Raw genomic sequence first — 26,378 nt, 5'->3', positions numbered from 1 at the left:
GGATGGATTTCTCCTCGGTCAGAGAAGCTCTGAGGAGGTGGCCTCCCCAAGGCTTGAGCGCTGGACAAGATAGGGGCTGTTACGGGCTACCCCAGCCTGCCCTCAACCACACTCACTTCCATGATGCCCTGTGGCTGTCCAGCACCCTTGGCAGTGCCAGGTCCTAGGCCAGGGCCTCCTCCCCTCCCCCATCCAAACATAGCCATTCGGGTTCCCTCCCTTCAGGGCTTTGCTAAGAGACAAGCAGCTAATCTGATTCACTAATGTCTTACAGGAAACTCTATGAATTATTCAAGGCTCTGTATAGCTCCTGCCTCTTCTTTCGCACCTTCTCTGATTGGCCAAGCTCTGACCTGTTCTTTCCCTGAATTTGGACAAAATCCACAGCTGGTACCACCAGTTGGCACTAATATATATTCTTCATAACATTAACTCTTCTGAGAATGTGACTTGTCTTCCCAAGGAGATTTTTAAACTCCTCGAGTCAGGGACCTACCTTACCTTTTGCTTCTCAAATACTTTCCTCAGCAGCTAGTCAAATGAATTAATTCATTCCATGTATGCCCTCTCTGTGCCAGGCAGTGGTCTAGATTCTGGGGATACAGCAGGAAGCAAAACAGACACATCCCTGTCCTCATGGATCTTCCATCCCAAGTGTAGGGGGGTTGTAACCAAAATAGATAAGTAAAATATACAACAGGTCAGGTGATGAGGAATATTATGGGCACAGTGAGGCGGCGGCGAAGAATGAGGAGTGTGAGAAAGAGCAGTTCTGAGTTTTAAAACAGATAGGGAAGGCAGCCCGGTGGCTCAGCGGTTTAGTGCCGCCTTCAGCCCAGGACCTGATCCTGGAGACCTGGGATCAAGTCCCACGTCGGGCTCCCTGCATGGAGCCTGCTTCTCCCTCTCCCTGTGTCTCTGCCTCTCTCTCTCTCTCTCTGTGTGTGTCTCTCATGAATTAAGAACAAACAAACAAACAAAACAAAACAACAACAACAAAAACAGATAGGGAGATGGGTGCCTGGGTGGCTCAGCGGTTTAGCGTCTGCCTTCCACTCAGGTTGTGATCCCAAGGTCCCGGGATCGAGTCCTATATCGGGCTCCCTGCAGGGAGCCTGCTTTTCCCTCTGTCTGTGTCTTTGCCTCTCTGTGTGTCTCTCATGAATAAATAAATAAAATCCTAAAAAAAAAAAAATGAAAATGAAATGGTTAGGAAGGGAGGGTGTTCAGGGGAATGGCCATTTGAGTGGGGATCTGAAGGAGGTGAGGGAGGGAGCCAGAAGGGTGTCTGAGGGCAGACAAAAGAACTAGTGCCGAATCTCCTGGAAGGTTCGAGGAACCTAGGGGAGGGTTGTGGGCTGGAGTGAAGTGGGCAGGGGGTAGAGGGAGGGGATGAGGTCAGAGAGGTGAGGGCTGGGTCATGTAGGTTCAGGCCATTGTGAATTCTTGGCTTTTACTCAGATAGGTAGTTCTGGAGGGTTCTGAGCAGAGGATGTTCTTGATTTGACTCACCTTTTAAAGTAAAGGTGTGAGGCGTGTGTGTGTGTGCTGTGTGGAGAACAGGTCTTAGGGAGATGAGGGGGGCACATCAGGAGGTCAGTGAGGAGGCAGTTACTCACATCCAGGTGATAGCTGGTGGGGGCTTGGGTCAGGTGGTGGTGGCAAAAATGAAAAGTGGTCAGACTCCACACAGATCTGGAAGATAGAACCTGCAGGGTTTCCTCACATATTGGGTGTGAGAGGTGAATGGAAGAGGAGCCAAAGATTGGCTCAAGGTTTTTTGGCCCCAGCAGTGAGAAGGATGGATTGCCACCAACTGAGATTGGGAGGACTTTAAGAGGAGCCCATTTAGGTGGCAGATGAGGAGCTCAGTTTTGAACCTGTTGAGTCTGAGATCCCCGTGGTCAGCCAAGCAGAGGTGTTAGATGTAGGATCTGGCCTTTGCGGGGGAGATGGATATGGGAGTCATTGATGAGTGTCTGAGTGGTCCTTTGAACCTGTGAGTGTGGCTGAGATGTGCAAGGAAGGGTATGCGAGCAGATAGCAGAGGGAAGAGGGCCAAGCTCTGAGCCAGTGCTGCGGGCCAGAGAGAGGGAAGGAGACCAAAGGGTCCTCCTCACAGAGCAAGCTGCCTCTCTGCTCCCCATCATTGTGAGGTCCTGCACAACATCTGCTCTGACGCTTCTCAGCCGGCTTCAAAACCAACCCTTCTGCTTGCTGGCTGTGTGTCCCTGGCCAGATTGTTTACCTCTCTGTACTCTGGCTTCCCTGCTCACCAAATGGAAATAATAACAAAGTGGATTTAGAAAATTAAATAATGATATATGAAAACATTAGAAACAAAATCCTGCTTGCTTTCATTATTCTTATTGATGACATAAGTGCTGTTGATGCCAAAGAGAAAAACAGGGTCCTGTCCTCAAGAAGCCCATAGTGTAGACATGGCAACTAGTTGCAGTAGGAAGAGACATGGCAACAGGAGAGGCCAGGACCGGGGCGCCTGGGTGGCTCAGTGGTTGAGCGTCTGCCTTCAGCTCAGGTCATGATCCCGGGGTCCTGGGATCGAGTCCCGCATCGGGCTCCCAACAGGGAGCCTGCTTCTCCCTCTGCCTGTGTCTCTGCCTCTCTCTGTGTCTCTCATGAATAAGTGAATAAAATCTTTAAAAAAAGAGAGGGGGGGGCAGGACCAGGTGCTTCGGGAACATGGAGGAAGGAGGCCCAGTGGGAAGGAGGGCACTGGCACTGGCCAAGGAAGGTTTCACAGAGTAGAGGGAGGGTCTGAGTGTGGAAGAATTAAGTGAGGTCTGCTAGGCCTGGGTCTTGGTGGGAAGCCAGGATGGGTTGGGCATGAACGGCATTGTAGGCTGCCACTGCAGAGATGGTCACCTCTGTAGAGATGAGAGCTCCAGGGACCTTGGGATCAACTGGAGATTTAGCATGGTTGGAGCAAGAAGTTGTGAGGCTAGCTAGGGAATGGATAGAGGTCAGACCACAAAAGACCTTGTTAGCCAACCCAAGGAGGGGAGGAGAAGGAGGTTTTGGAATCAGCTCTTTGACTTCAGGCAAATTATCTCACCTTCAAAGTCAGTTTCCTCTTCTGTTAAATGGTGTTAATGACTAGACCCTGGGAGGAAGTTGGTGAGAATTCATAGGGAACAGTTGTGAAGTGCTGAAATAGACCTGGCCTCTGAAATGGTGGATCGTTATCATCACTGTATCCTAGAGGCTGGGATGGCATTGAAGACTTTTAAATGCAGGAATGGAAGGAAGGGTAGACGGGTGGGTGAGTGAGTGGGTGGATGGATGGATTGGTGGCTGGCTGGATAGATAGATGGGTGGGTGGGTAGATGTCCTCCAGAGATTCAGGATTAAGCCCAGTTGTAGTTTAAGGGGGGAGGGGATTTGGGGCCCTAGGGTAGGCCTATAGGGAGGGAATGGAATGCAGCCTGACTGAGGTTGAGAAAGTGCAAGGTTCATTGTCCTGTCTTGGAGACCAAAGGACTGTCCCCCTAGTTTGAGGTCTCATAAACTTCTGTTTGTCTATCTCTAGTGTCTCTCTGCCTCTGTATCCTACTTATTTTTCTGATTCTATTGATCTTTTCTGTTCTCTTTCTCTGTCTCTCCCTTCTGATCTGTCTGACTTCATCTCCGTCTCTCTTAGCGCCTTTCCCTCTCCTTCCTCCATTACCCACTGCCCTTAGGTCGGGCGGCAGGGTCTCAGGGCTTTCACGGGAGTTGCATCTACAGCATGTGGCAGCCCAGGCTGGAGGAGACCCCCCTCACAAGACAGCTCTAGCTCTGTCAGGCAGAGGGGGTGGCCTGCTTGTGTCTCTGTGCTTTTCCTGGGGTCCCCCAGCCCCAGCCCCCAAAGACCTTGCCTTCTAACCTCCGTGCCAGGAAAGGGAAAGCCTTGATGCGTTGAGGGGGGAGCGTGACAGTGATGGAGAGGGATTTTTTGGAGGCTTCCCTGGTGCCCTGGCATCCCCTGCCCTGGGGAGATGGCGTCTTCCCTCCCACTGACCGAGCTGCCTTGTCCCTCAGGTTGGTGGATGACCGCTGTGTGGTGGAGCCGGCCGCGGGGGACCTGGACAACCCCCCTAAGAAGTTCCGAGGTGAGACTCCCGACCCCATACCAGCCTCCCCTCCGAGGCTGTAGGTCCTGGACCTGGGACGAGCCCGTTCAACCCCAGCCAGCGCTCCCACGGCCCGGCAGCCCTCATGCTGCTCTCTGTGGAAGCCCCCCATGGTTGTCTGGGGCCGCCCCCAACTTCTCAAGGGCATACCCACTTCTGGCAGAGGGCCGTCCTCCCCCAAACCCCCCATCAGCCACAAGGCCACCTTTGTCTGCCTGACTGGGCATTTTCTTAGCTGGCAGGGGTGTGGGAGAATTTCCTCAGGCTTCAGGAGGCCCAGGGTGAGAGCTCTTCCTGGGGGCTTCTGGTCTCCTCATCTGCCTGGCGAGGTTGTTGGGCCCTTCTCCTGCCCCCTGCTGTGTCCCCAGCCCCATGTGGATGACGCCAGCCCTGGGGGAACTCATGGATCCCGGGCAGGGCCCTGCTGCCTGACACTGGGCAGGGGCCTCCGTGTCCTCCGTGGTCAGTGGGCTCCTCAGCCGCCCCGCAGGCCCAAGGGCGCTGAGAGAATTAAATGATATCCTGCTGTCACCGTGCCCAGCCGGGGTGAGGTATTGTTGTGATTGCCTATGAGGCTGAGACAGACAATCAGACGGATCCTGGGCGTGGTGGGCAGGGTGGGAGCAAGCAGGGACATGCCGGGCTGCTGCCACCTTGCCTGCCCACGTGGCTGCTCCTCTGGGGAGAGATTAGCTGGGATTGTCCTCCAGGGGGATGCTGGGAGGGAAGCGGGGTTTAAGATAATCCTGTGGCATCCTTGGCCGTCTGTCTGCTGGGGCCTTGCCCATCCACCGGAGGGTGGAGGAGAGGGAGGGGGACCTTCCTCGCCCGCAGGGGGGCCCTGTACCTGCTGTTCTGCTTCTGCTTTTCTCCCAGGCCTCTGAGTGGGGCTGTGTGGGGGTCTCAGGTCAGGCTGTGCCCAGGTGTGTGGGAACCGCCTCTGGCACTGGGCGTGCCTCACCACTGAACACGCCTCGGCCCTGCGCCATCTGGCCCCGCTGCCCCTCTCACCTCCTCCCCTACCCCTTGCCCTGTCTCATTCCCTCCAGCCACACTGCCTCCCTGCTGTTTTCATGTATCTACCTCTGCACCTTTATACTCGTTCCCTCCGCCTGGAAGGTTCTTGCTCCAAATACTCACCTGGCTTGCACGGCAGTCTCCTGTCCTCAGTGGGCCCGTCCCTGATCACCTCATATAAAATTGCACCCCTGTCTCTCTTCCCTGCTTTCCCTCTCTTCACGGCATGAGTCTGACACACTCCGCGTATTTTAGTTATTTGTTTTCCATCCGTGGAGCTAGAATGTCAGCTCCACCAGGGCAGGTATTCTGGTTGTTTTGTTCACTGTTTCAGTGGGTGGTACACATCTGAGGAATAAATGCAGGCAGCAGCCCCTCCTCAGGCTTCCTCCCACCCCTGCCACCTCTCTCAGGCCTGGCTGCTCTAGTTCCCACTGCTGTGATGACCCGTCCGGAATCTCTCAGCTGAACCCAGCCTTGAAGGCACTGGGCCCGGGCTTTGGGGATTTCAGGGTGCTCGTGCGGGGTGCCCTGCTTGGAGGCACAGCTCTGACCATGCCTGCTTCTGGGTCCTGATGATTGAGACGGGGCCTGTGTCTCTCCTGGAGGCAGAAGTAGTAGAGCTTTGGGGATGCCTGCGTGGCTCAGAGGTTGAGCATCTGCCCTCAGCTCAGGGTATGATCCCAGGGTCTGGAGATCGAGTCCTGTATCAGGCTTCTCGCACACAGCCTGCTACAGGCTTCTCCCTCTGCCTGTGTCTCTGCTTCTCTTTCTCTCTCTGTCTCATGAATAAATAAATAAAGTCTTAAAAAAAAAAAAGTAGGAGAGCTTTGAAGCCACTGACAGAGGGGCAGATTTCCACTCTAGTTGGGGGATTTAGGTAAATTCTTGGGAAGAAGTTAGTAAGGGTGAGGGTCCCTAGGGTGGGCTGTGCCAGGGCAGAGAGGGGCCTGGGACTGGAAAGGGAAGGTGTGTACATGTGTCAAGGTGTATGTAGCCAGCCGTGTGGTGTGACAGTGGTGACAGGGAGGTGGGTGTGACAGAGAAAGATTTGCCCTAGAGTTCCAGTGGACAGAGTTTGGGGCCAATTTCTGACACAAAAAAGCCGCTCAGCAGAACAAATACTCTTTTGACTTCTCATCCTCCTCTCCCATTGGTCCTTCCTAGTCTCTTCTTTCTCTTCCTCTCCATCATCCCAAAGCCTGTGAGTGGGGCCCTCCCCAAGGTCGGGGTGGGGGGAGAGGGAAATGCCCCATGGTCCCTGTGGCCTCACCGTGCCCAGCCAGCTCAGAGAGGTGGGAGAGAGGACTCAGCCTCCAGCCTCCTCCCTGCCCTCTCTGCCCCAGGTGTCCTGAAGCAGAGGCCCATCTGAACTCCCTGTGGCCCTATTTGGACCTGAGAAAAACTGATTTTCTGAGACAGAACCCAGGCTCTGTGCAGCCCAGTGGCTGGTGTGTACAGTTGAAGTGTTAGAACTTGGGACAAGAGACATGGCCTCCAACGTGTTCATTTTGACTGAAGCCCGGAGGAGAGAAAAGCAGAGCTTGGCCTCACGCCTGGGAGTCCTGGTTCTCATTGTTCTGCATCTCTCCCTAAATACCCTGGACTGGAAGGAGGTCCTGGCAGAGCCATGGGGACCATGGCAGGTGTGTTGGAAGTTGGCTAGATGTTGTTAGAGATGGCTGTGTCCTGAGGCCCCGTAAGTACTGTCCTGCCATCCTGGGCTGGACCCCGCCATTGCGAGGAACTCTGGTTTCACCCTTTCTCCTGCTACAGCTTGGTTGTCCTCACATGCTGACCCTGGAGGCCCCCAGGCTGAGTGGGCAAAGCCCAGTGAAGCTCCCAGCCTGCCTCCATCAGCCCCTGATTGGCTTCTTGGTTGTGGTTTCAGCTCTAACCATCATCTGAGGCCATTCCAAGCCCTCACATGTTCTGGGAATTCTTTCCAGAGTCTGCAGGCTGTGGGGAGGCCCAGGCTACTGGTGCTCCAATGTGTAGGGCACCTCACTCCAGCCCACCATCCCTGACCTTTGCTTTGCTGTAGGAGTCTTGGGGAGATGGCTGCTCTGAGTTGTGTGCTGCTGACTGGGTCCAGAGCCTGGGCATGTTCCCTCCCATGTGGGGGCATGGGGAGGGGCAGCTCTCGCCTACCAGTCTACCTTAGGGAGGCTCAGAGCCCATACACCAAGCTACAGGGACCCCAGGAATGTATGTAGGGGCCACTTACCCCCTGAGACCGTTGCAGTGGGGAGTTGGTGTTGGGGAGGAGGCTGATGAACTGGCCTTCCTGTGTTTATATGGCTGGGTGCCCCCCAACTCCCCCAAGCTGTGCTTCTGCTCTACATGTCCTGCCTTCCAAGCCCAGTTTATTGTTTTTTTATTATATATATGGGGGGGCTGGGGGAGCGCAGCTAGGAGGAGGAGCTGAGGGGAAGGGAGAGGGAAACAGTCTCCAGCAGACTCCACCCTGAGCGCAGAGCCTGATGCGGGGCTCCATCCACATCCGTGAGCCCTGACAAGGGTTGGACTCAATCGACCGACTTACCTAGGTACCCCAGACCTTGTCATTTTTTTTTTTAAGATTTTATTTATTCATTCATAGAGACAGAGAGAGAGAGAGAGAGAGGCAGAGACACAGGCAGAGGGAGAAGCAGGCTCCACGCAGGGAGCCCGACGTGGGACTCGATCCAGGGTCTCCAGGATTAAGCCCTGGGCTGCAGGCAGCGCTAAACCGCTGCGCCACCGGGGCTGCCCAGACCTTGTCATTTTTATTTTTTATTTATTTTATTTATTTTTTTAAATGACCCTTTAAAAAAAAATTTATTTATTATTTATGATAGTCACACACACAGAGAGAGAGGCAGAGACACAGGCAGAGGGAGAAGCAGGCTCCATGCACCGGGAGCCCGACATGGGATTCGATCGTGGGTCTCCAGGATCGCGCCCTGGGCCAAAGGCAGGCGCCAAACCGCTGCGCCACCCAGGGATCCCGACCTTGTCATTTTTAAAGCATCTTATGCCTGTCGCTGAGGCCCTCGGTCCTCTCCCTGACCCCTCTTCCCTCCCTCCCTCTCCAGAGGCAAATACTCATCAGAAATTGATGTGTATCGGGGCGCCTGGGGGGCTCAGTCAGGTCGGTGTCTGCCTTTGGCTCAGGTCATGATCCTGGGGTCCCGGGATGGGGCCCCATGTTGGGCTCCTTGCTCAGGGGGGACTCTGCTTCTCCCTCACCCTCTGCCCCTCCCCCCATCCCCTGCTCATGCTTTCTCTCAAGTAAATGAGTAAAATCTTAAAAAAAAAAAAAAAGAAATTGTTGTGTATCATTCCAGAGCCTGATTTTATACTTTCGCTATTAATACATAGGGCTATTATAACTAACACAGAGTATTTCCCATTTTTATAACCCTGTATATTAAATTTTTTCTGCACATTTTTCATTCTGCACTTTAAAAAAATATTTTCTTTATTTGACATGAAGAGAGAGAGAGAGCACAAGCAGGGGAAGTGGCAGGCAGAGGGAAAGGGAGAAGCAGACCCCTCCTCCACTACTGAGTGGAGATCCAGATGTGGGACTCGATCCCAGGACTCTAAGATCATGACCTGAGCCAAAGGCAGACGCTCAACTGACTGAGCCACCCAGGCGTCCCTATTCCGCATTGTTTTTGAGATTTCTCCATGTTGATGCATGTGGCTCTAGTTCATCTGGTTAATTGCTGTGTAATATTCCACTGGGTGAATAAACTGCAAGCCATTTATCCTTTCTCCTGTGGATGGACATTTAGCTCATCTCCAGCTGTTGGCAGCTGGCAGCCATGCTGCAGTGAGCATTCCCATACATGTCTCCTTGGGCCCGTGTGCCCGAGAGTTTCTTGGGTGTGTTCCGAGGTAGGGGGAGCCCTGGTGTGAGGAGGCCCTTTTGAGCCTTCCTCTGGGGCTGTGTGTGCTCATCCCCCTACAGATTGTGGGCACGCCCCCCCCCCCCACTCCCACCAGCGATCTTGCCACACCTGGTTCTGTCCCACTTAAATTTCTTCCAGCCTGCTGGGTGTGAAATGGCATCTCACTGTGGTTTTAATTTGCATTCCTCTGATGACTAGTGAAATGGAGCATCTTTTCATGTTTATTGGCCACTTAAAATTCTGTACTTACCTGCCCACCCTCTCCCGCACCCCCAGTTTATAAAAGTAATGCAAACACTTTCCAGGGGCAACCATATAGAAAAACAGACTTAGTAATTTATTCATATGGTTAAAACATCAAAACCTTGTACAAAGAAGTATAGAGGGTCTGCTCCCACCTGCGAGGTCTCCTCACTTCCCTCCTCTACCATGATCCCTGCCAGTGACCACTTTCCTGAGTTACTTATGCTTCTTCCAGGTTTCTTCAAATATAAACATATATTCAGGATCCCACCCCCTACTTTTCTTACACAAAGGTAGGATTCTGTATACGCCATTCTTTTTTGTTGTTGTTCTTTATAAAGCTTACTATGGATCCTACTGGAGACCTTTTCATATTAGCATATAGAGATTTCTCTGTTTTTTCCTTCATTTAAACACTCATTTTTGTTCTGTATCCCAGACAACTGTGTGAAAATAGTGTTTCTACGACTTGCCTGGTTTGAAACATTTAGAAAATATTTATTTTAAAATTGTGGTAAAGATCCATAACAAAACGTTTCCATCCTTGGACACCTGGGTAGCTCAGTGATTGAGCATCTGCCTCTGGCTCAGGTCGTGATCTTGGGGTCCTGGGATCGAGTCCTGGATCAGGCTCCCCACAGAGAGCCTGCTTCTCCCTCTGCCTATGTCTCTGCCTCTCTCTGTGTCTCTCATGAATAAATAAATTTAAAAAGAAAAAGTTTCCCATCTTTAACCATTTTTAGGTGTATGGTTCAGTGGCATTAAGCACATTCTCACTGTTTTACAGCCACCACCACCATCCAGGAACTTTTGTCTTCCTATAAAACTGAATCTCTAAACTGTTAAATAATTACCACCGCATCCCTCCTCCTTAGCCACCATGCTACTTTCCATCTCTATCAATTTGACTATTTCAGTACCCCCATGAGTGGAATCATCCAATATTTGTCCTTTGGTGACTGGGTTCTTTTGCTTAGTATGACAGCCTCAAGGTTTACTCACGTGTAGTGTGTGTCAGAATTTCTGACCTCTCTCTCTCTTTTGCAGCTGCAGAGCATTCCATTATGTGGCTCTGTTGGAATGTATTTAGCCAGTCCCCTTTGATGGGCACCTGGGCTCTTCCTAATCTCCATCTTCTCCAATAGTGCTGTGGGTGAAGACCCTTGTCTTTTGTCATGTTGTACAAACGGAGGTGCGCTCTTGGAAGGTGGACCAGCAGTGAGATGGCTGAGTCGAGGGGCAGGGGCAGCTGGAATCAGTGTCGTAGGAGAAGGCAGCCCCTTCCAACTCTCCATTGTTCCTTCTGTTCCCTCCCAGATCTCTCAGTGTTTTAGCTCATTCCAGGAGAATTTAGCTCCCTTGGCCACTCTTCCACTTCCTCTGCCCCATCCTCCCTAGGCAGCCTGGTGGCGATTCCCCATTGTCACCTCCAGGAACCCAGGGATCATCAGTTCCACCTTCATTTCTCTGCAGCCAGCAACCCCGGATGCTGCCCCACACCCCCTCCCTCTGCTATCAGGTGCACTTTCAGTTTTACATAGAGACTGAACAACCTTGCCTTTCTCTTCTGTAACCACAATGAAGTCTTCCGTGTTTTGTTCAATAGGTCGAGTCTCTAACTGTCGAAAATAATTAGAAGCAGATGTTTACATGATTTACACTGAGCTTATATGTGACTATGACTGTAGAACTTTATTCCCTGTGCTCTGTTCTCATCTCGAGTCCTCAGCACTGGTACCTTTGAATCGTATCGGAGCAGCAGAACTATTTGGGGTCAGGGGTGCCTTTACTAATGCATACCCCTCAGGCTCATGAATCTATGCAGGACCTGGGAGTTTGTATTTTTTTTTAAGATTTAATTAATTTATTTCATTTTACTTATTTTATTTTTAAGATTTTATTTATTTACTCATGAGAGACACAGGCAGAGGGAGGAGCAGGCTCCATGCAGGGAGCCTGATGTGGGACTCCATCCCGGCACTTTGGGATCATGCCTAAGCTGAAGGCCACCCAGATGTCCCTAATTAATTTATTTTAAAGAGAGCATGAACTAGGGGAGGGTTAGGGGGAGAGGGAGAGAGAGAATCTCAAGTAGACTCCATGCTGAGTGCAGAGCTCGACCCAGGACTCGATCTCATGACCTGGGATTATGAACTGAGCTGAAACCAAGAGTCAGATACTCACCTGACTGAGCCACCCAGGTGCCCCAGGAGTTTGTTTTCTAAAGCTTCCCCACTGGCAGTAGCTTTTGGAGTATTACAAACTTGAGTTTAAGGGAAGGTCACTCGACTTCATTTACTATGTGAATATCCTCTTGTCTGCAGCCTCACAGGCCCTGTGCCCCCTCAACTGCAAGTTCATGTCCCCCAACACACACAGTCCCTACTGTTGGAGTCCTCCCTGGACCCAGACTTTTCTCTTGGCCTTCGATGCTGCTGCTCCGGTGTGAGCCCAGTCTCCTGGCCACCCTCCCATCTTTCTTCTTCTCTGCCTTTCTGCCCTGTGGTTTGGTGAGAAGAAAGGTTCCAGCCCCTTCTGGGGTCCTGGCAGGGCTGCCTTTGGGCCGAAAGCACCGTGAAAGCATGGAGGTGTGTGTAGAGATGGGCCACAGACGTTTTAGGGGACTCAAGTCATTCGTTCATCCAACAAGCATTTCCTGACAGGTATTATGGGCAAGGCTCTAAGGGAGATCTGTGTGTGAGAGAAAGAGACAGGTTAGACAAGTGCTAGGGAGTCTGTTTCCAAGACAGGAGAGTCGGGAGTAGGGAGGGCTCATTTCTGGCTTCCTTCCCACTCCCAGGATGCTCCTGGGCGGGGTGTTTCATTCAAACTCAGGCTCTGACCCTTTAGTGGCCGTGTGAGGTCCCTCTAATGGGGCTCCACCATCCTTTAAAGACCTGCATAGAATAGAATTCGAGTGCATCACCATAGGAGGGGTCGTTCATATTTCATTAATTCTTCCTTCAGCTCCTTCCTTCCTGTTAAATATGTTCAAGGAGTTTTAAATGTGGTTATTGAAGCTTTCTTATTTCTAGAGATTCCATGGCGTTCTTTTTCAGCCTTTGATGTTACTTATGTTACTTTTTATAGTTTCCTCCTCTCTGCAGGGATCTTCAAAGTTTTGTGGATTTAAGCAGAGTAGGCTATCTGTTCTGCAGATGTTGTCTGTGCCTGAAGTCTCTTCGCGTCTGTTTCTACTCTCTGTTTGGTGGGTTGGTTCTCTCTCATGACAGCTAGTTCCTGAGAGTTCCTGGTTAGCTTTGACTGCACACTGGAGTGCAGTCAGTGTTTGAAAAAATTGGTGTGACTGGTTGTGGACTAGGAGGAAGGTACCTTTCTCCAGAGAGGACGGGTGTGTGTGTATCCTATTACGAGACTCCTGGCGCTCCACTTGTCCAAGACTGCCTGAAGCTGGGCTCAGGTTTGGGGTTTCTGTAGCATCCAGGAGATTCTAGCAAGGCTCTGGTTTCTAGAAGGAGCTGTTCTGCCTCGGGTTCAGCCTTCACTTGGGGGTGTAGCTTATTGAACGGAGGGTATCCTCTTAGATTCTCACCTTCTGTGGGCCTGGGTTTGGATTTCTGCACCACCACCCTCCATCACCTGATGAAGCCATCCAAATAAAAGCCTATTTCTGGAATCAGTGAATATCCTCAGGGTGAAAGTAGCTTGGGTGTTTCTATATCTTTCTGACTTCCCTTTGATCCTCTGCTTGGGCCCAATAATTCTTCACTATTTTGTCAGTTCTTTAAGAAGTCTTAAAATAATATCCATTTGAAAAATCCAGTTGTGTTAGTTGCTTTCTGGTTGGATTGATCCAAAAGATATCATAACCACGGTTTTTAGCCCTGTCAGAGCCTGCCCCCCTTACCAGGGACAGATGCTCCTGCCATGTTGTTTCATGAAATGGTGATCCAAAACTATATTTCCTGGGTGAGCCAGTTCAGAAAGCTTGAGAACCTCTGCTCTAGGGCGACCTGGGGCAGCATCTCTCTTTCCTTCTGTTCGCCTTTCTGGACTGGGAGTGGTGGGGGTGTGGAGGAGTAGGGGTGCAGGGAGACCAGGGATCTCATGATCACCAAGACCTGCGGGCTCCAGGCTCATTCAGACCCAGGGCCCTGGCCTGCCTCCGCCCATCCCAGTTGGCTAGACCCCAAGTGTGACTGGCTGCTGTCACTTCACTGCCCCTTCCACCACTCTCTTGCCCGTCCCTCCATTCGCAGTGCCTCATCCCTTTCCTCCCTTCTCGGCTATAAATTCAGCCCCATCTCATCCACATGAGAGAGTCATTTCTAGATTCATGCATTCATCTGGCAGATACTCGCTGAGCCCAGGCTAGAGGCTGGGGACATGGTGATGAGCTCCACATGGCCCTGCCCACCTGCAGATGAGCCTGTCAGAATCAGAGTATTATGAAGTAGAATTCAAAAATAACACAATCGATGCATGTCTATATTTATGCAATATAAAATGGGCGTCCAGGGGCAGGGTCTGAGTGACCCTGGAGCTGGGAGGAGGGAGCGAGGTCAATGCAATGTCCTAAGTGTGATAAAAAAGAATAAAGGGGAGCAATTTATAATGAAATAATACACATTTTAGAAGTAGATGTTGGACACAACTAGAAGACCCAAGGAAGCAGTCAGAGCTTGCCTGTGAATCATGAATAGGGCAGCCACAAACGCAAGCATGTGGCCCAGCCACGAGTGATACATTCTCTGAAACAGCAAAACAAATGAAAAGAAAAACAAAAAAACTCCTGGTAAAATTGGAACAATACAAAGAACACAAATTCCCTCAGTTTATATCTGAGTTGCATTCCCAAACAATTCAGCATTTGCTAAAACCATGCAGAAAATGCTTTGTGTTTCTGTGTGCCCCTCTGGGCTCACAGCCCTGCCCGCGGCTATCTACCTGCCAGTGTGTGGCAGGATGCTCTCGGCAGGAGTCATGCCGGACAATATTTATGGTGCAGGTGGTCAGCATCCCTGTCCTGACCACTGAACGCCCACTGTTACCTCTACTGGGACAACCACTTTTCCCTACCCCTTCGCAAAACAATCCCTGGCATGGTCCCCTTCTCCGACTTCTGCTGGGAACTGGTGGCCTCCATGTGGTAACTGGGGGACCTGGGGAGCCCTTGGGAGCTCCAACCCAGCCTGAAGAAGCAGTAGGACTTCCTGGAGGGGGTGACACCTGAGCTGCTTCTTGAGGGCTAAGCAGGTCCTTGTAAAGACATACTCTCCCCAGCAAACTGAGTGCTTATTTCCAGAAGTGATGGCCGTTCGTGCTGGTGGTGCCAAGGTGGGCCAGGCATGGCAGGCCTTGGTGACTCTATCCACTTATGGAATTGTGTTTCCCCCCTCCCTTCTTGGAAATTCTGTCTTTGAATTTTGACTCATTCAGTCTTTCTGCCTGTTCATGGGCTAGATAGAAAACCCAGTTTTGCTTTTAGTTCCTGGGGGCTGGATGACCAGCTCTGACCCGAGCAGGCATCTGGCCTTCTTTCGGAGGGCAGAAGGAGAGGGCCTGAAGGAGGGGCTCCCCAGCAGCTCCCTTCCAGGTGCTCCAGCACAGCCATCCCCGTCCTGGGCACATGCCCCTGGAGGCTGAGCAGTCATGCAGAGCTCTCACAGGCCATGAACCCAGCTCCCTGTCCAGGCTGTGATTCCCTCCTGTGACAGGGAACTTGCTGCCTCGTAGCACAGCCCATGGCATTGTCAACGCGGCCCAGCCACTGTGCTAGCACTTCCCCATGACCCAGAACCTTCCATCTCCTCCTGCCACACTTTTTATTTATTTCAGAGAGAGAAAGCAAGAGACAGAGCACGAACAGAGGAGGAGGGGCAGAGGCAGAGGGAGCCGCAGACTCCCCCCTGAGCAGGGAGCCTGCTGTGGGGCTCGATCCCAGGACCCCAGGATCATGGCCTGAGCCGAAGGCAGATGCTTAGTCCACTGAGCCACCCTGGTGCCCCTGCCGTGCTTTAGAATAGGATTTTCCAACTCATGCCTCCTTTGGATAAGTAGAAACATCGGACGCCCTATCTGGAGTTTGGGCTTACATAAAATCATAGGTGTTTTGTCTACTTTGCAAAATAAAAATAAGAATGGTGAAGCTGCTTCTGAAATTTTGATGGGCTTGATCTCAGGTCGAGATCCCTGGAAGCAGAACTGATTAAGGAGGGGTCTTGAGAGGACGGAGTGAGGGAGCCTTGCCCATTCAGGGCAGGGGAAGAGCCAAGCAAGGATGTGGTTTCAGGGCGAATAGGAACCTCAGCCTGGTCCTGCGGGGATTTGGGGAGTGACCAGCAGTGCAGACAGGTCACCTCCAGAGGCCAGATGGTTCTGTGCCTGTGTCAGCCACTTGGAGCGAGCTGCTCCTGAGCCATGTGGGGGATAGGCTATAACTTCCCAGACATCTGTGGGCGACAAGGCAGTGGGTCAGAGAAGGATGGCAGGTATTAGCTGGCAGCCACCAATGTCCACAAGAGCTGGCACAGATGGGACAAGGGGTGGGGCCCCAGGAGCCTCTGATGAATCTGCCATGGGGGAGAGGGCCCGTGTCTGCCTTCCATGTGGGATCTTGCTCTCACGCCTTCTCCAAGTTCTTCGGGGTTATTCCAACCACTAGCTCTCCACCCTGGTGGGGCAGAGAGGCTGAGGAGGGATGGGGAGAGTGGAGGTGCGATTGGGGGCCGGGTCACGGGCCGAGCCCCGCGTGAACTGATCGCCCTCCCACAGACTGCCTCTTCAAGGTGTGTCCCATGAACCGCTACTCGGCCCAGAAGCAGTACTGGAAGGCCAAACAGACCAAGCAGGACAAGGAGAAGATCGCCGATGTGGTCCTTCTCCAGAAGTTGCAGGTGGGTGTGCTCAGGTGTGCAGCTGCATGTGTACTGCGGGAACTGGGCACACACCGGGGGTCTGCTGCTCATCGAAGCCAAAGGGGGCCGTGGCCTAGTCAAAAACCCCAGTATGAGAGCAATGGGTATGCTGGGCTGTGAATGAGGTGAGAGAGGGGAAGTAGAGTGCTTTCCCGGTGATCCGCTCGTCTCTATGACCTTCTGTGCCAGTTAGGAGAAGGTGCTCCTTCCTCCAGGCTGGCATAGCCCTCTGCTCTGGGCACATGGCTCAGTGAGTGGAATGTGGACTAGATTTCAGCTCCCCTACAACCCTTCAGCTGAACATTGTGGTGCAGTGAACAGCCTGAACATGGAGTTACCAGTAGTTCCTGGTGACCGTGGCTCCAGGGAACCTGATTTGAGAACCAGTCATTTTTTTTTTTTAAAAGATTTTATTTATTGGGACAGCCAGGGTGGCTGAGCGGTTTAGCGCTGCCTTCAGCCCAGGGCGTGATCCTGGAGTCCTGCGATTGAGTCCCATGTCAGACTCCCTGCATGGAGCCTGCTTCTCCCTCTGCCTGTGTTTCTGTCTCTCTCTCTGTGTGTGTCTCTCATGATTAAATAAATAAAATTAAAAAAAAATTTATTTATTTGAGAGAGAGAATGAATGAGCAAGAGAGAGAGCAGAGCACAAGCTGGAGGAGGGGCCGAGGGAGAAGGAGTAGCTGACTCCCCACTGAGCAGGGTGCCCATGTGGGACTTGATTCCAGGACCCTGGGATCATGATCTGAGTGAAGATAGATGCTTAATCAACTGAGCCCCCCAGGCACCCCGAGAACCAATCTTTACCTCCTCCCTCATGTTATGGAGTTGGATCTTGGGGCCCTTAGAGGGGGCCGGGGTGTCCATGCTCATCCTGTGAGTTTGTGGTAGGGCCTGAATGGCCCCAGGTCTCTGACCCACCTTGGGCTCATTGAACACACGGACAGTGCACAATGGAAGTGCCTGGTGGTTGGTCATGGGCCTCCTGGGGGCAGTGGCTCAGCTGACATCCTAGATAGCCCTCTCTAGACAGACCCCAGGGCCCCGGCCCAGTCCCCGGGAAGAGAGGAGGAGGCTTTGGGTGGTCAGCAGCTTTGCAGCCTGTTTTCTGAGGCCCTCCCTCAGGCCTGGTGCCCCACCCCCTGTCCTGTAGACCTTGCTTCCCTGTGTCCCCTTCTGTGATGAGGTGGGTGGGAAATGGGAGAGGGTGGGCCTCCCCCTAGAGCTGTGAGCTGGGCTGAAGAGACGGGGCGGTGGGGGGGCTGCCTGAGGTCTGTTGTAAATACCCCGTCTTTCTTCCCGGGCTGGGGGCTGTCACAGGCTTCCTTCCTGCTGCCAACATGGGCCAAGACTGAACTGGGGACCTGGCCTGGGTGTAAGGGCGCTTACATGTGTGCACACACATGGTCATATCGTCACACACTGTAGGTTGGTGGGAAGTCATGTGGTATGTGGCTAGTTTCCCTAACAGCCACCCTCATCCCAGTCTCAGCCGTGAGGCCTGGATAATGGGGCTGAGGAGAAGATGGGGCAGAGGGGCCGGTGCTTTCAGGGAGCGCCGGTCTGTCGGAGGAGACGGAGCCCTGTCTCCAGGAACCCCAGTCTGACAGAGGAGATGGAGTCAGTCTATCCTTAGGCAGCTTCCAGTCAGATGTGACAGAAGTGCTTAGAAAAAGGTCCTTAATGGGAAGCCACCCAAATCCTCAAGGCCACTAGAGTTGGATCTGCCAGAGTGGGATATGGCCCACCAGTGAGGGCTTCCTGGAGGCAGTGGCCAGGAGCACATAGAGTTTTGGGAGGGAGTGTCTTAGAGGAGAGGGGTGGAGGAGGAGGAGGAAGTAGCACCAGGCACATCTGTCAGGGTTTGGGCTGTGGCAGGGGTTCTGTGTTGGGAGCATCAGGAGTCTGCTAAGATGGGGGTAGTGAGGCACAGCTTAGGTTGTCTGCTGGCGGTATCAGAGGGCATAGGGAGCCCAAGGGCCTGCTGGCATGCCCCCTCCAGAGGAGGTAAGGAGGAAGGGGCAGGGGATTGGGATTCAGTTCCCTGGGCCTCATGCTATCCGACCTCCGACTGACCCTCCATACCCTGACTATCAGACCCTATCAACAGAGGGAGGGAATAGGCTAGGTAGCCCCTGGGTGGGTGGGAGGGTCACTCTGAGTCCAGCGCCAGGAGCTCTATGTGTTTGTGAGCATGCCCATGTGTACATGTGTGGGGGTAGGGGATGTCACCCTGCAGGAGCAGGCTTCTGAGCCTGCCTTCCACTTCTGTGCATGTCTATGCAGCATGCAGCCCAGATGGAGCAGAAACAGAATGACACAGAGAACAAGAAGGTGCATGGGGATGTTGTGAAGTATGGCAGTGTAATCCAGGTGAGACCCAGTTGCATCTCCCCCTGAAGAGACTGGGCTGGTGTTGGGGTGGGGGTGCCAGCAGCATGCCCTCTGGGGGTTGCATCCCCAGTGGGTGGCCCTGGGACTGTCTCTGTGACTGCATATCTGCTCTGTGTGCACCTCTTGCTGTGTGGCCCAAGTAGCTGTGCCCATGGGCATGTTTCTGGCACACTGGTTACCAGCACAGATTCTGGAGTCTGAGTTCAAATCTTGGCTCTGTGACCTTGGTTGGGCAAATTGCTTAACTTCCTAGTGCCTCCGTTTCCCCATCTGTAAAATCAGGCCAGTGGTAGTACTTCCCTTTTGATTGTTGTAAGATTATACGAATTAATACAGAGAAAGGATTTAGAAATGCTGGCTTCCTTTTTTGTGATCACCTGGGTACCTGATGCGGGAAGATATGTGTTCTTGTGCTTGTGGCTGCATGTGTCTCCATTTGTGTATTTATGTCTGTGTATCTGACCCTGTATGTGTGTCCAGCTGTGACCAGTGGGCCCCCTAGAGTGCCCCTCCCTGACAAGCTGGCCTCCTGGGGCCTGGCACCCTCACTTGCACCTTGCCTGCCCCCCAGCTCTTGCACATGAAGAGCAATAAGTACCTGACCGTGAACAAGCGGCTGCCTGCCCTACTGGAGAAGAATGCCATGCGGGTGACGCTGGATGCAACAGGCAATGAAGGCTCCTGGCTCTTCATCCAGCCCTTCTGGAAGTTGCGGAGCAACGGGGACAATGTAAGGACAGGGCCTGGCTGGAGGGGCCTGATGGGAGGCTCAGGCCACAGCTCCAGAGGGGTCTTTGATGAGAGGACTGGGTAAGGTCATGGCCATTTCTTAGAGGGGTCAGACCTGGCCCCCCCACCTTCCACCTGTCCCGCCTGTCCCCATAGGTGGTTGTGGGGGACAAGGTGATCCTGAATCCTGTCAACGCCGGGCAGCCTCTGCATGCCAGCAATTATGAGCTCAGTGACAACGTGGGCTGCAAGGAGGTGAGTGGGTTAGTGGGGTCCCTGAGGGCCTAGACAGCCCCTCCTCACTGCAGTCTCATCCCCCAGCCCCCCAGCCCCCATCCCCCACTGCCTGCTGCATGAACTGCTTCTCTCCATTCCTCTGCCTGTTTCTCCACCTCTGCCCTATTCTGCACCCTCCGGGCTGGCAGCCCCAGGGCAGCCGGGTGGGGCCTGGGGGGCCCTGGCTGAGAGCAGACACCTCTTCCTGGTGCCCTCATGGGAAATGGGCTGCTCTTCCCCTCACCTGGGGCCTTTCACTTGCCCCAGTCTCCAACCGCTGGGGGTCAGCCTTGCATCTAGGTTCACTCTGCCCTTCCCCAGGTCAACTCCGTGAACTGTAACACCAGTTGGAAGATCAACCTGTTCATGCAGTTCCGAGACCACCTGGAGGAGGTGTTGAAAGGGGTAAGGACTGGGGGCCCCCACTGCTGTCACCTGCCTGCTGGCTGCCCAGCCCCTCCCCTGCAGGTCCCCCTTCTCACCTTCCCTCCGCCTCCCCATACCCAGCTCTGCTCCTCCTCTGGCCCTCCCCTCCATGCGCCTCTGTCTCTGGCTCTGCACCCTCTTCAGCCACCGTCCACCCCCATGGCACCCCAGACCCCCCTCCATAAGTTGGACAACCCCTTCTCTTGTCTCTAACCTTGCTTCCTCCCTCTCCATCCCTTCGGGGTCCTGGCTAGCCTCAGTTTTGTCTCTTGCTAAGGGTGTGCCAGTGGACTAGGGGTCCCCATCCATTCACCATGGGGGCCTGCATCCTTTGACCTCTCCAGCTCCCCCACCCCCATGCCTGTTCCATGGATCCAGGCCCGGCGCCCTGCCCTTTGCCCTGTGCCCTCTTAGGCAAGGGTCTGAGGCTGGTGAGTCAGGGCCTGTGCCCTGGTTCCAGACCTGCTAGCTTGCGTGCTGGGACATAGGGGTTGGCAGATACAGAGGGGTTCAGCCTGTGAGGCAGGGTACTGGTGGGTAGTGTGGTAATGACTTATGGAGGGAGCAGAGTGATGGGGAAGGAGGGCTGGAGAGGCCAGTAGAAAAGCCCTGAAAACCCGATGTGGTGATGTGGCGATGTGGTGGAGAGAGGGGGGCTCAGAGGTTTAGGTGGGCTTTAGGGCATCGAACTAGCCTACTGGAGTGGAGGTCCTATGCAGAGGGGCAGATGGGAGGGGCAGATCTGGGGGTAGCAGAGGGTGAGGCTCCTCAGCTAGGGGAATTGGCAGGCACCTGGCCGTGAAAGGGACACATAGTGACAGGTGACAGGCCTGAGAGCAGCCACCCGAGGAGGCTGGCTGCTCTGTGTTCATTGCATCCTCTCCTGCTTAGAAGCCTACCCTGGCTCCCTTTACCCTCTGCTCCCAGCCAGGCTGTTGTGTCAGACTTTACTGCCCCCATCAGGCTACTGTGTCCCATCACCCGCCCCCCTCCATCTCCTGTCCACCATGCTCTGTCCAAGTACCTTTCTTTCCCTCCCTTAAGCCTGCATACCATCCACATACCAATCAAGCCTCAGTCTGTGTGCTACCTCCTCCCAGAAGCCTTCTCTGATTACACATTCCCGTCCCAAATCTGTGTGGCACTTAGATAATAAAGCAGGGTGCTGCCTGGACTGGTTTCGGTGAATCTAACTAGTGCCCCTAGCTATGTGACCTAGACAGGACACTTACCTGCTCTGCCTGAGTTTCTCCGCCCGTAAAGTGGGGATAATGATATATGCAGCCGGGGAGTTTGTGTGAGGGTCAAGTGAGAAAGTCCATGTAAGGTACTCACACCGCAGCTGGCACGTGGGCAGTATACAGTGTCACTTCATTAAATCATGAATTCTGGGGAGCCTGGGTGGCTCAGCGGTTTAGTGAAGCCTTTAGCCCAGGGCCTGGTCCTGGAAACCTGGGATCGAGTCCCACGTCGGGCTCCCTGCATGGAGCCTGCTTTTCCCTCTGCCTGTCTCTCTCTCTGTCTCTCATGAATAAATAAATAAAATCTTAAAAAAAAAAAGTACACAGAAGTGATGGTCGCACCGCATCTTGAGTGTACCACTAAAAAAAACCCAACCAACCAACCAAACAAAAAAACTGTGAATTCTAATTTCTAATCCTCGCAGTGTCTGCAAGGAGGCCATAGTATCCCCATTTTACACAAGAGGAAACTGAGGCTCACAGATGTTAAGGGGCTTATCCAAGGTTACACAGCTTGTGAAGCAGAACCAGGATCCATGCTTGGTCTCTGTGTCCAAAACCCTGGAGATGAATAGGCCACAGTTTTTGCCCTCCAGTTGTCCCAGTCCTGTGGGAGCAGAAGAAATGGGCAAGAACTACCTATATTCAGGCAGAAGGGGCCCCAGGGAGGTACAGCCATGGGCCTGGGGGGACCCCCGCGGGGTGATATCTCTCCTGCCTTCATAGAGTGGGTTTCTAGAGGTACCCTTCAGGGAAGAAGATGATCAAGGGTGGGTTTGACCGAGGAAGCCGAGGAAGGCTTTGGATAAGACCATGTGATCTGGAGGTTCTGGATGTGGGATCTGGGCAGAGTGCCTCTGGCCCTGGCCACCCTCCAGTGGGGCTTAGCATGCATCTCACCCCCTGCATCTGAGGTGGGGGTGCTGGGCCTGGCCCCCGGGAAGGTCCTGGCCCCTTCTGAGCCCGTGACCCACACCTGCAGGGTGATGTGGTGCGCCTGTTCCACGCGGAGCAGGAGAAGTTCCTGACGTGTGATGAGTACAAGGGCAAGCTGCAGGTGTTTCTGCGCACCACACTGCGCCAGTCTGCCACCTCGGCCACCAGCTCCAATGCCCTCTGGGAGGTGGAGGTCAGAACTTGTGCCTTACCCCAGACCCAACCCTCCTCTCCAGCCCTGGGCCCGCCCCTTCTTCTCCCATCACCCTATAGGGGAGAGGGTGTGAAGCCAGGGAGGGATCTGGGTGCCGCTGACCCAGAGCTCTCCAGGCCTCCCTAGAGTGTGAGCCACCCCTCCCTGGCCAGTGTCTCCTCCCAGCCTCACCCCTGCACCCCCCAGGTGGTCCACCACGACCCCTGCCGCGGAGGAGCTGGCCATTGGAATGGCCTGTACCGCTTCAAGCACCTGGCCACGGGCAACTACCTGGCTGCTGAGGTGAGTGGGGAGGTAGAGGGCCCCCTGGGAGCTCAGGCTGTATGCATGTGGGCATGCATGAGCATGCGGGCCTGGTGCACGTCTGCACACGTAGTCACACGTGTCTCTGTGACTTATTTGCACTCTTGCATTTAACAAATACTATCAGATAATTGTGTGACTGCAAATAAGCCTAATCAATGTTACTGGGCCTCTACTACGTGCCAGGAGCTGTTCTCGGCACTGGGGGTACCACAGTGAGCCAGATTCCCAGTGCTCGTATAACTTACATTCCATATGTATGTCTGTCCACCACACAGGCTTGTGTATACTGGGGCATTCGTGCGTATTGGGGCGTGTGTGTGTGTGTGTGTGTGTGTGTACTCATCTGTGGAACCATGAACAGAGGCATGAAGGGCAGGGTCTGGGGGCTCTTATTGGTGGCTTCTTCAGGAGTGACTTGGGTTTTAGTGCTGGGGTGGGCACCCCTGGGACGGTGGAGGCTCTCTGCCCCAGCCTAGGGCTCTGTGTGGACCTTGTTTTGGGATGGGGGTCATGTGAGCATAGCTCAGTGTCCAATAGCTGCCCCACCTTGTGTCTCCATCCAGGAGAACCCCAGCTACAAGGGGGATGTCTGTGAACCCAAGGCAGCAGGAATGGTGAGGACCAGGGCCTGGGAAGAGGGACCATGGGGGCTGGCCATGAAACCCTGGGAGGTGAGCTGGAGGGGGAAGGACTCTCAGGTGGGACCCCAGGTGGTTTCGTGGGGCCCAAGAGCAAGGAGGGGCTTCTGAGCTGGGATGCTCATGCCAGGGTGCTCAGGGTCGTATAGGTCGCCGGAATGCTGGGGAGAAGATCAAGTACCGCCTGGTGGCTGTGCCCCATGGCAACGACATTGCCTCCCTCTTTGAGCTGGACCCCACCACATTGCAGAAAACTGATTCCTTTGTGCCCCGGTGAGTAAGTGCCATGTGCCCCAAGGGCTGACGGGGGTGCCCAGGCTGTGCTGTCCTGTCCCTTGTCTCCCTGCATCCTACCTCCTCTGTGCTCCTGACATCCTCTGGCCTCAGGACCTGCGTGTCCTGTCCCTCTGGGGTCCGAGCTTTCAGAGCTGGGGACAGCTGACCACCACGAACACTCACTGTGTGCCTGACCCTGGGTTCAGTGCATGCTGGGTGCTGCCTTGTGCCAGCTGCTTTGTCAAAATGCCTTCTCTCCAGAGTTCTTATCAGCCACCTGCCCCCATTGGTCTGCATATTCAAGCATAGGCTGCACCAGTTTGTCCACGGTGCACTGTTGAGGGGTGCAGGCTCCCTGATCTTTCAGGCCCTCCCCAACCCTGAAACGCTAGGACATAGCATCAACAAACTTCCTGGCTGTCACTCAAGCTTTAGCATTTACCAGCTGTCTGACCTCGGGCAGCTTACCCAATCACTTTGCCCTGACTTCCCGCTCTGTCAAGTGAGCATATGGAGTCCACCCTAGACAGGGCTGCTGGGAGAAGTGACAGAGTCACCGTTAGGCCCACCCACCCTTACCTGAAAATCCTGGGGCCAGGTGCATGTTGAGATTCAGATTCAGATTGTTTTCTATTTCAGAAAGGTAATTACATTTCATAATAAGAGACAAGAGTGTTTCTGCTCTGAGATGTGTGGATCTCAACACTAAGTGGGATAAATAGTCTAAATAGTCTCATTTGTCTAAATGAATCTTGGTTTCAAGTTTACAAACAAGCTCAGGCTTTTGGGATGCTCTGGGTTTGGGAGTGGAGGTGAGACGCTTGCCTGGGGGCTGTTTGCTGGCCCCTCTGCTCTGGCCTGGGCTCCTCCCGCCCATGGCTGTGAAGTCAGGGGGGATGTGGGGCCGTCCTTGGGTAGAGCAGACCCTGGCTGGGATATGATCCAAGACATGCCCCCTGTGTCCTGCCCCGGCCCCGCCTGCAGGAACTCCTATGTCCGGCTGCGGCATCTCTGCACCAACACATGGATCCAGAGCACCAACGTGCCCATCGACATTGAGGAGGAGCGACCCATTCGGCTCATGGTGCGGGCCGCCCAGGGCTGGGGGGCCGGGGCTGGGCCCTTGGTTTGTTCCTGGGTGCCCTGCTGACCTCTGTCCCCGCAGCTGGGCACCTGCCCGACCAAGGAGGACAAGGAGGCCTTTGCCATCGTGTCTGTTCCTGTATCCGAGATCCGAGACCTGGACTTTGCCAACGATGCCAGCTCCATGCTGGCCAGTGCCGTGGAGAAGCTCAACGAGGGCTTCATCAGCCAGAATGATCGCAGGTGGGCCGCTGGGCGGGGTCCTCGAAGGGTCTGTGTTTCATGAACAAAGAAGATGCTGGGCAGGCTTGGTTGGCTGGGATGGGGGAGATAGATGTGGGCCCCAGGCCCTTGCCTTATTGCTTATGTACTCCCAGAACTCACCCTGATGTTGTGTTGATGCTCAGAGAGATTAAGAGATTTGTCCATGGTCACATAGCTAGTAAGTGGCAGGGTCAGGATGGAAATGCAGAGTCACACCAAACCCCGCCCGGTGCCCTGTTGCTCCTTTCTAGAATGGAGTATACTGAGATTCATTGTCTTGGGCACTTTGGAATCCAGCGGGTGGGGGCTGGGGGGGCGGTGCGAGGGATGTATTGAGAGCCTTTTGGGGTGAAGCCAGGAAGAGAAGTTGAAGGCTGATGATGGGCTCTGTGCTTTGGATAGCCGGGTGGGCGGGTGACTCAATGAGAGCATGTTTGGGGAAGGGCTGGTTGCCCATGATTGGCACTTGACAGGTGGGTCCCCGGGGGGTGTTTCCCAGAATCAGTGCCTCACGCTTGTCATCTCTGGTGTCCCTTCATGAAGGTTTGTCATCCAACTGCTGGAGGACCTGGTGTTCTTTGTCAGCGACGTCCCCAACAATGGGCAGAACGTGCTGGACATCATGGTTACCAAGCCCAACCGAGAGCGGCAGAAGCTGATGAGGGAGCAGAACATCCTCAAACAGGTGCTTGTGTGCACGTGTGGGGGATGGGGTGGGCTGCATCTGGGCCCTGCAGCTCCAGGCCTTGGGGGGGGGTTGTCCAGAACAGGAGCCTTGTCCCATCTGCCGTGGACCTGCAGTCTCACTGCAGCTTCTCTTCACCCCTTTGTAGAAAATTAGTATCTGTTGCACACTGATCACATGCCAGGCACTGCCCTAAGTGCCCTATGTGTCCTGGCTCAGTTGATCCTCTCCACTTGGGGGAGGTACAGTAATTATCTCCATGTTACCTGTAAGGAGGTGAAGGCACAGAGATTGGAGTAACTTGGCCAAGAGTATGAGGCTAGGAAGCAGCAGGATCAGGATTTGAACTCAGGATGTTTCGTCCAGAACTTGTGCTTTTTTCTTTTTTTTTTAAAGTAAGCTCTATGCCCAATGTGGGGTTTGAACTCACCACCTGGAGATCAAGAGTCACATGCTCAACAGACTGATCCAGCCAGGTGTCCTCAGAACTTGTGCTTTTAAAAAAAATAGGGGCCCCCTAGGTGGTTCAGTTGGTTAAGTGTCTACTTTTAGCTCAGGTCATGATCTCAGGGTCCTGGGGTTGAGTTCCACATTGGGCTTCCTGCTCAGGGGGGAGCCTACCTCTCCCTCTTTCTCTGCCCCTCCCCTCTGTTTGTGCACTTACTTTTAAATAAAATTAAAAACATTTTTTTTTCTGGGGTGCCTGGCTGGCTGAGCCCGTTGGTGGCATGTGACTCTTG

At 53.6% G+C, this 26,378-nt stretch overlaps 1 protein-coding gene across 3 annotated transcripts in view; it reads left to right on the top strand.

Annotated features, from left to right (window-relative positions):
* The window catches only part of ITPR3 (inositol 1,4,5-trisphosphate receptor type 3), a 68,032-nt gene that overhangs the window by 11,613 nt on the left and 30,041 nt on the right, over positions 1–26,378 (top strand). For all 3 annotated transcript variants that reach the window (XM_077904400.1, XM_077904401.1, XM_077904399.1), the window contains exons 2-14: positions 4,042–4,112; positions 16,028–16,149; positions 18,457–18,543; positions 19,136–19,294; positions 19,450–19,548; positions 19,891–19,974; positions 22,219–22,365; positions 22,573–22,668; positions 23,256–23,306; positions 23,461–23,603; positions 24,591–24,690; positions 24,772–24,932; positions 25,497–25,638. In XM_077904400.1, the coding sequence (XP_077760526.1) occupies positions 4,042–4,112; positions 16,028–16,149; positions 18,457–18,543; positions 19,136–19,294; positions 19,450–19,548; positions 19,891–19,974; positions 22,219–22,365; positions 22,573–22,668; positions 23,256–23,306; positions 23,461–23,603; positions 24,591–24,690; positions 24,772–24,932; positions 25,497–25,638 (1,462 nt within the window). The remainder of the gene's footprint in view (positions 1–4,041; positions 4,113–16,027; positions 16,150–18,456; positions 18,544–19,135; positions 19,295–19,449; positions 19,549–19,890; positions 19,975–22,218; positions 22,366–22,572; positions 22,669–23,255; positions 23,307–23,460; positions 23,604–24,590; positions 24,691–24,771; positions 24,933–25,496; positions 25,639–26,378) is intronic.

The sequence above is a fragment of the Canis aureus genome, chromosome 7 (genome assembly GCF_053574225.1).
Source record: "Canis aureus isolate CA01 chromosome 7, VMU_Caureus_v.1.0, whole genome shotgun sequence".
Lineage (NCBI taxonomy): Eukaryota > Metazoa > Chordata > Mammalia > Carnivora > Canidae > Canis > Canis aureus.
Note: the sequence above shows the minus strand (reverse complement) of the source record. Positions and strands in the feature narration are given on the sequence as shown.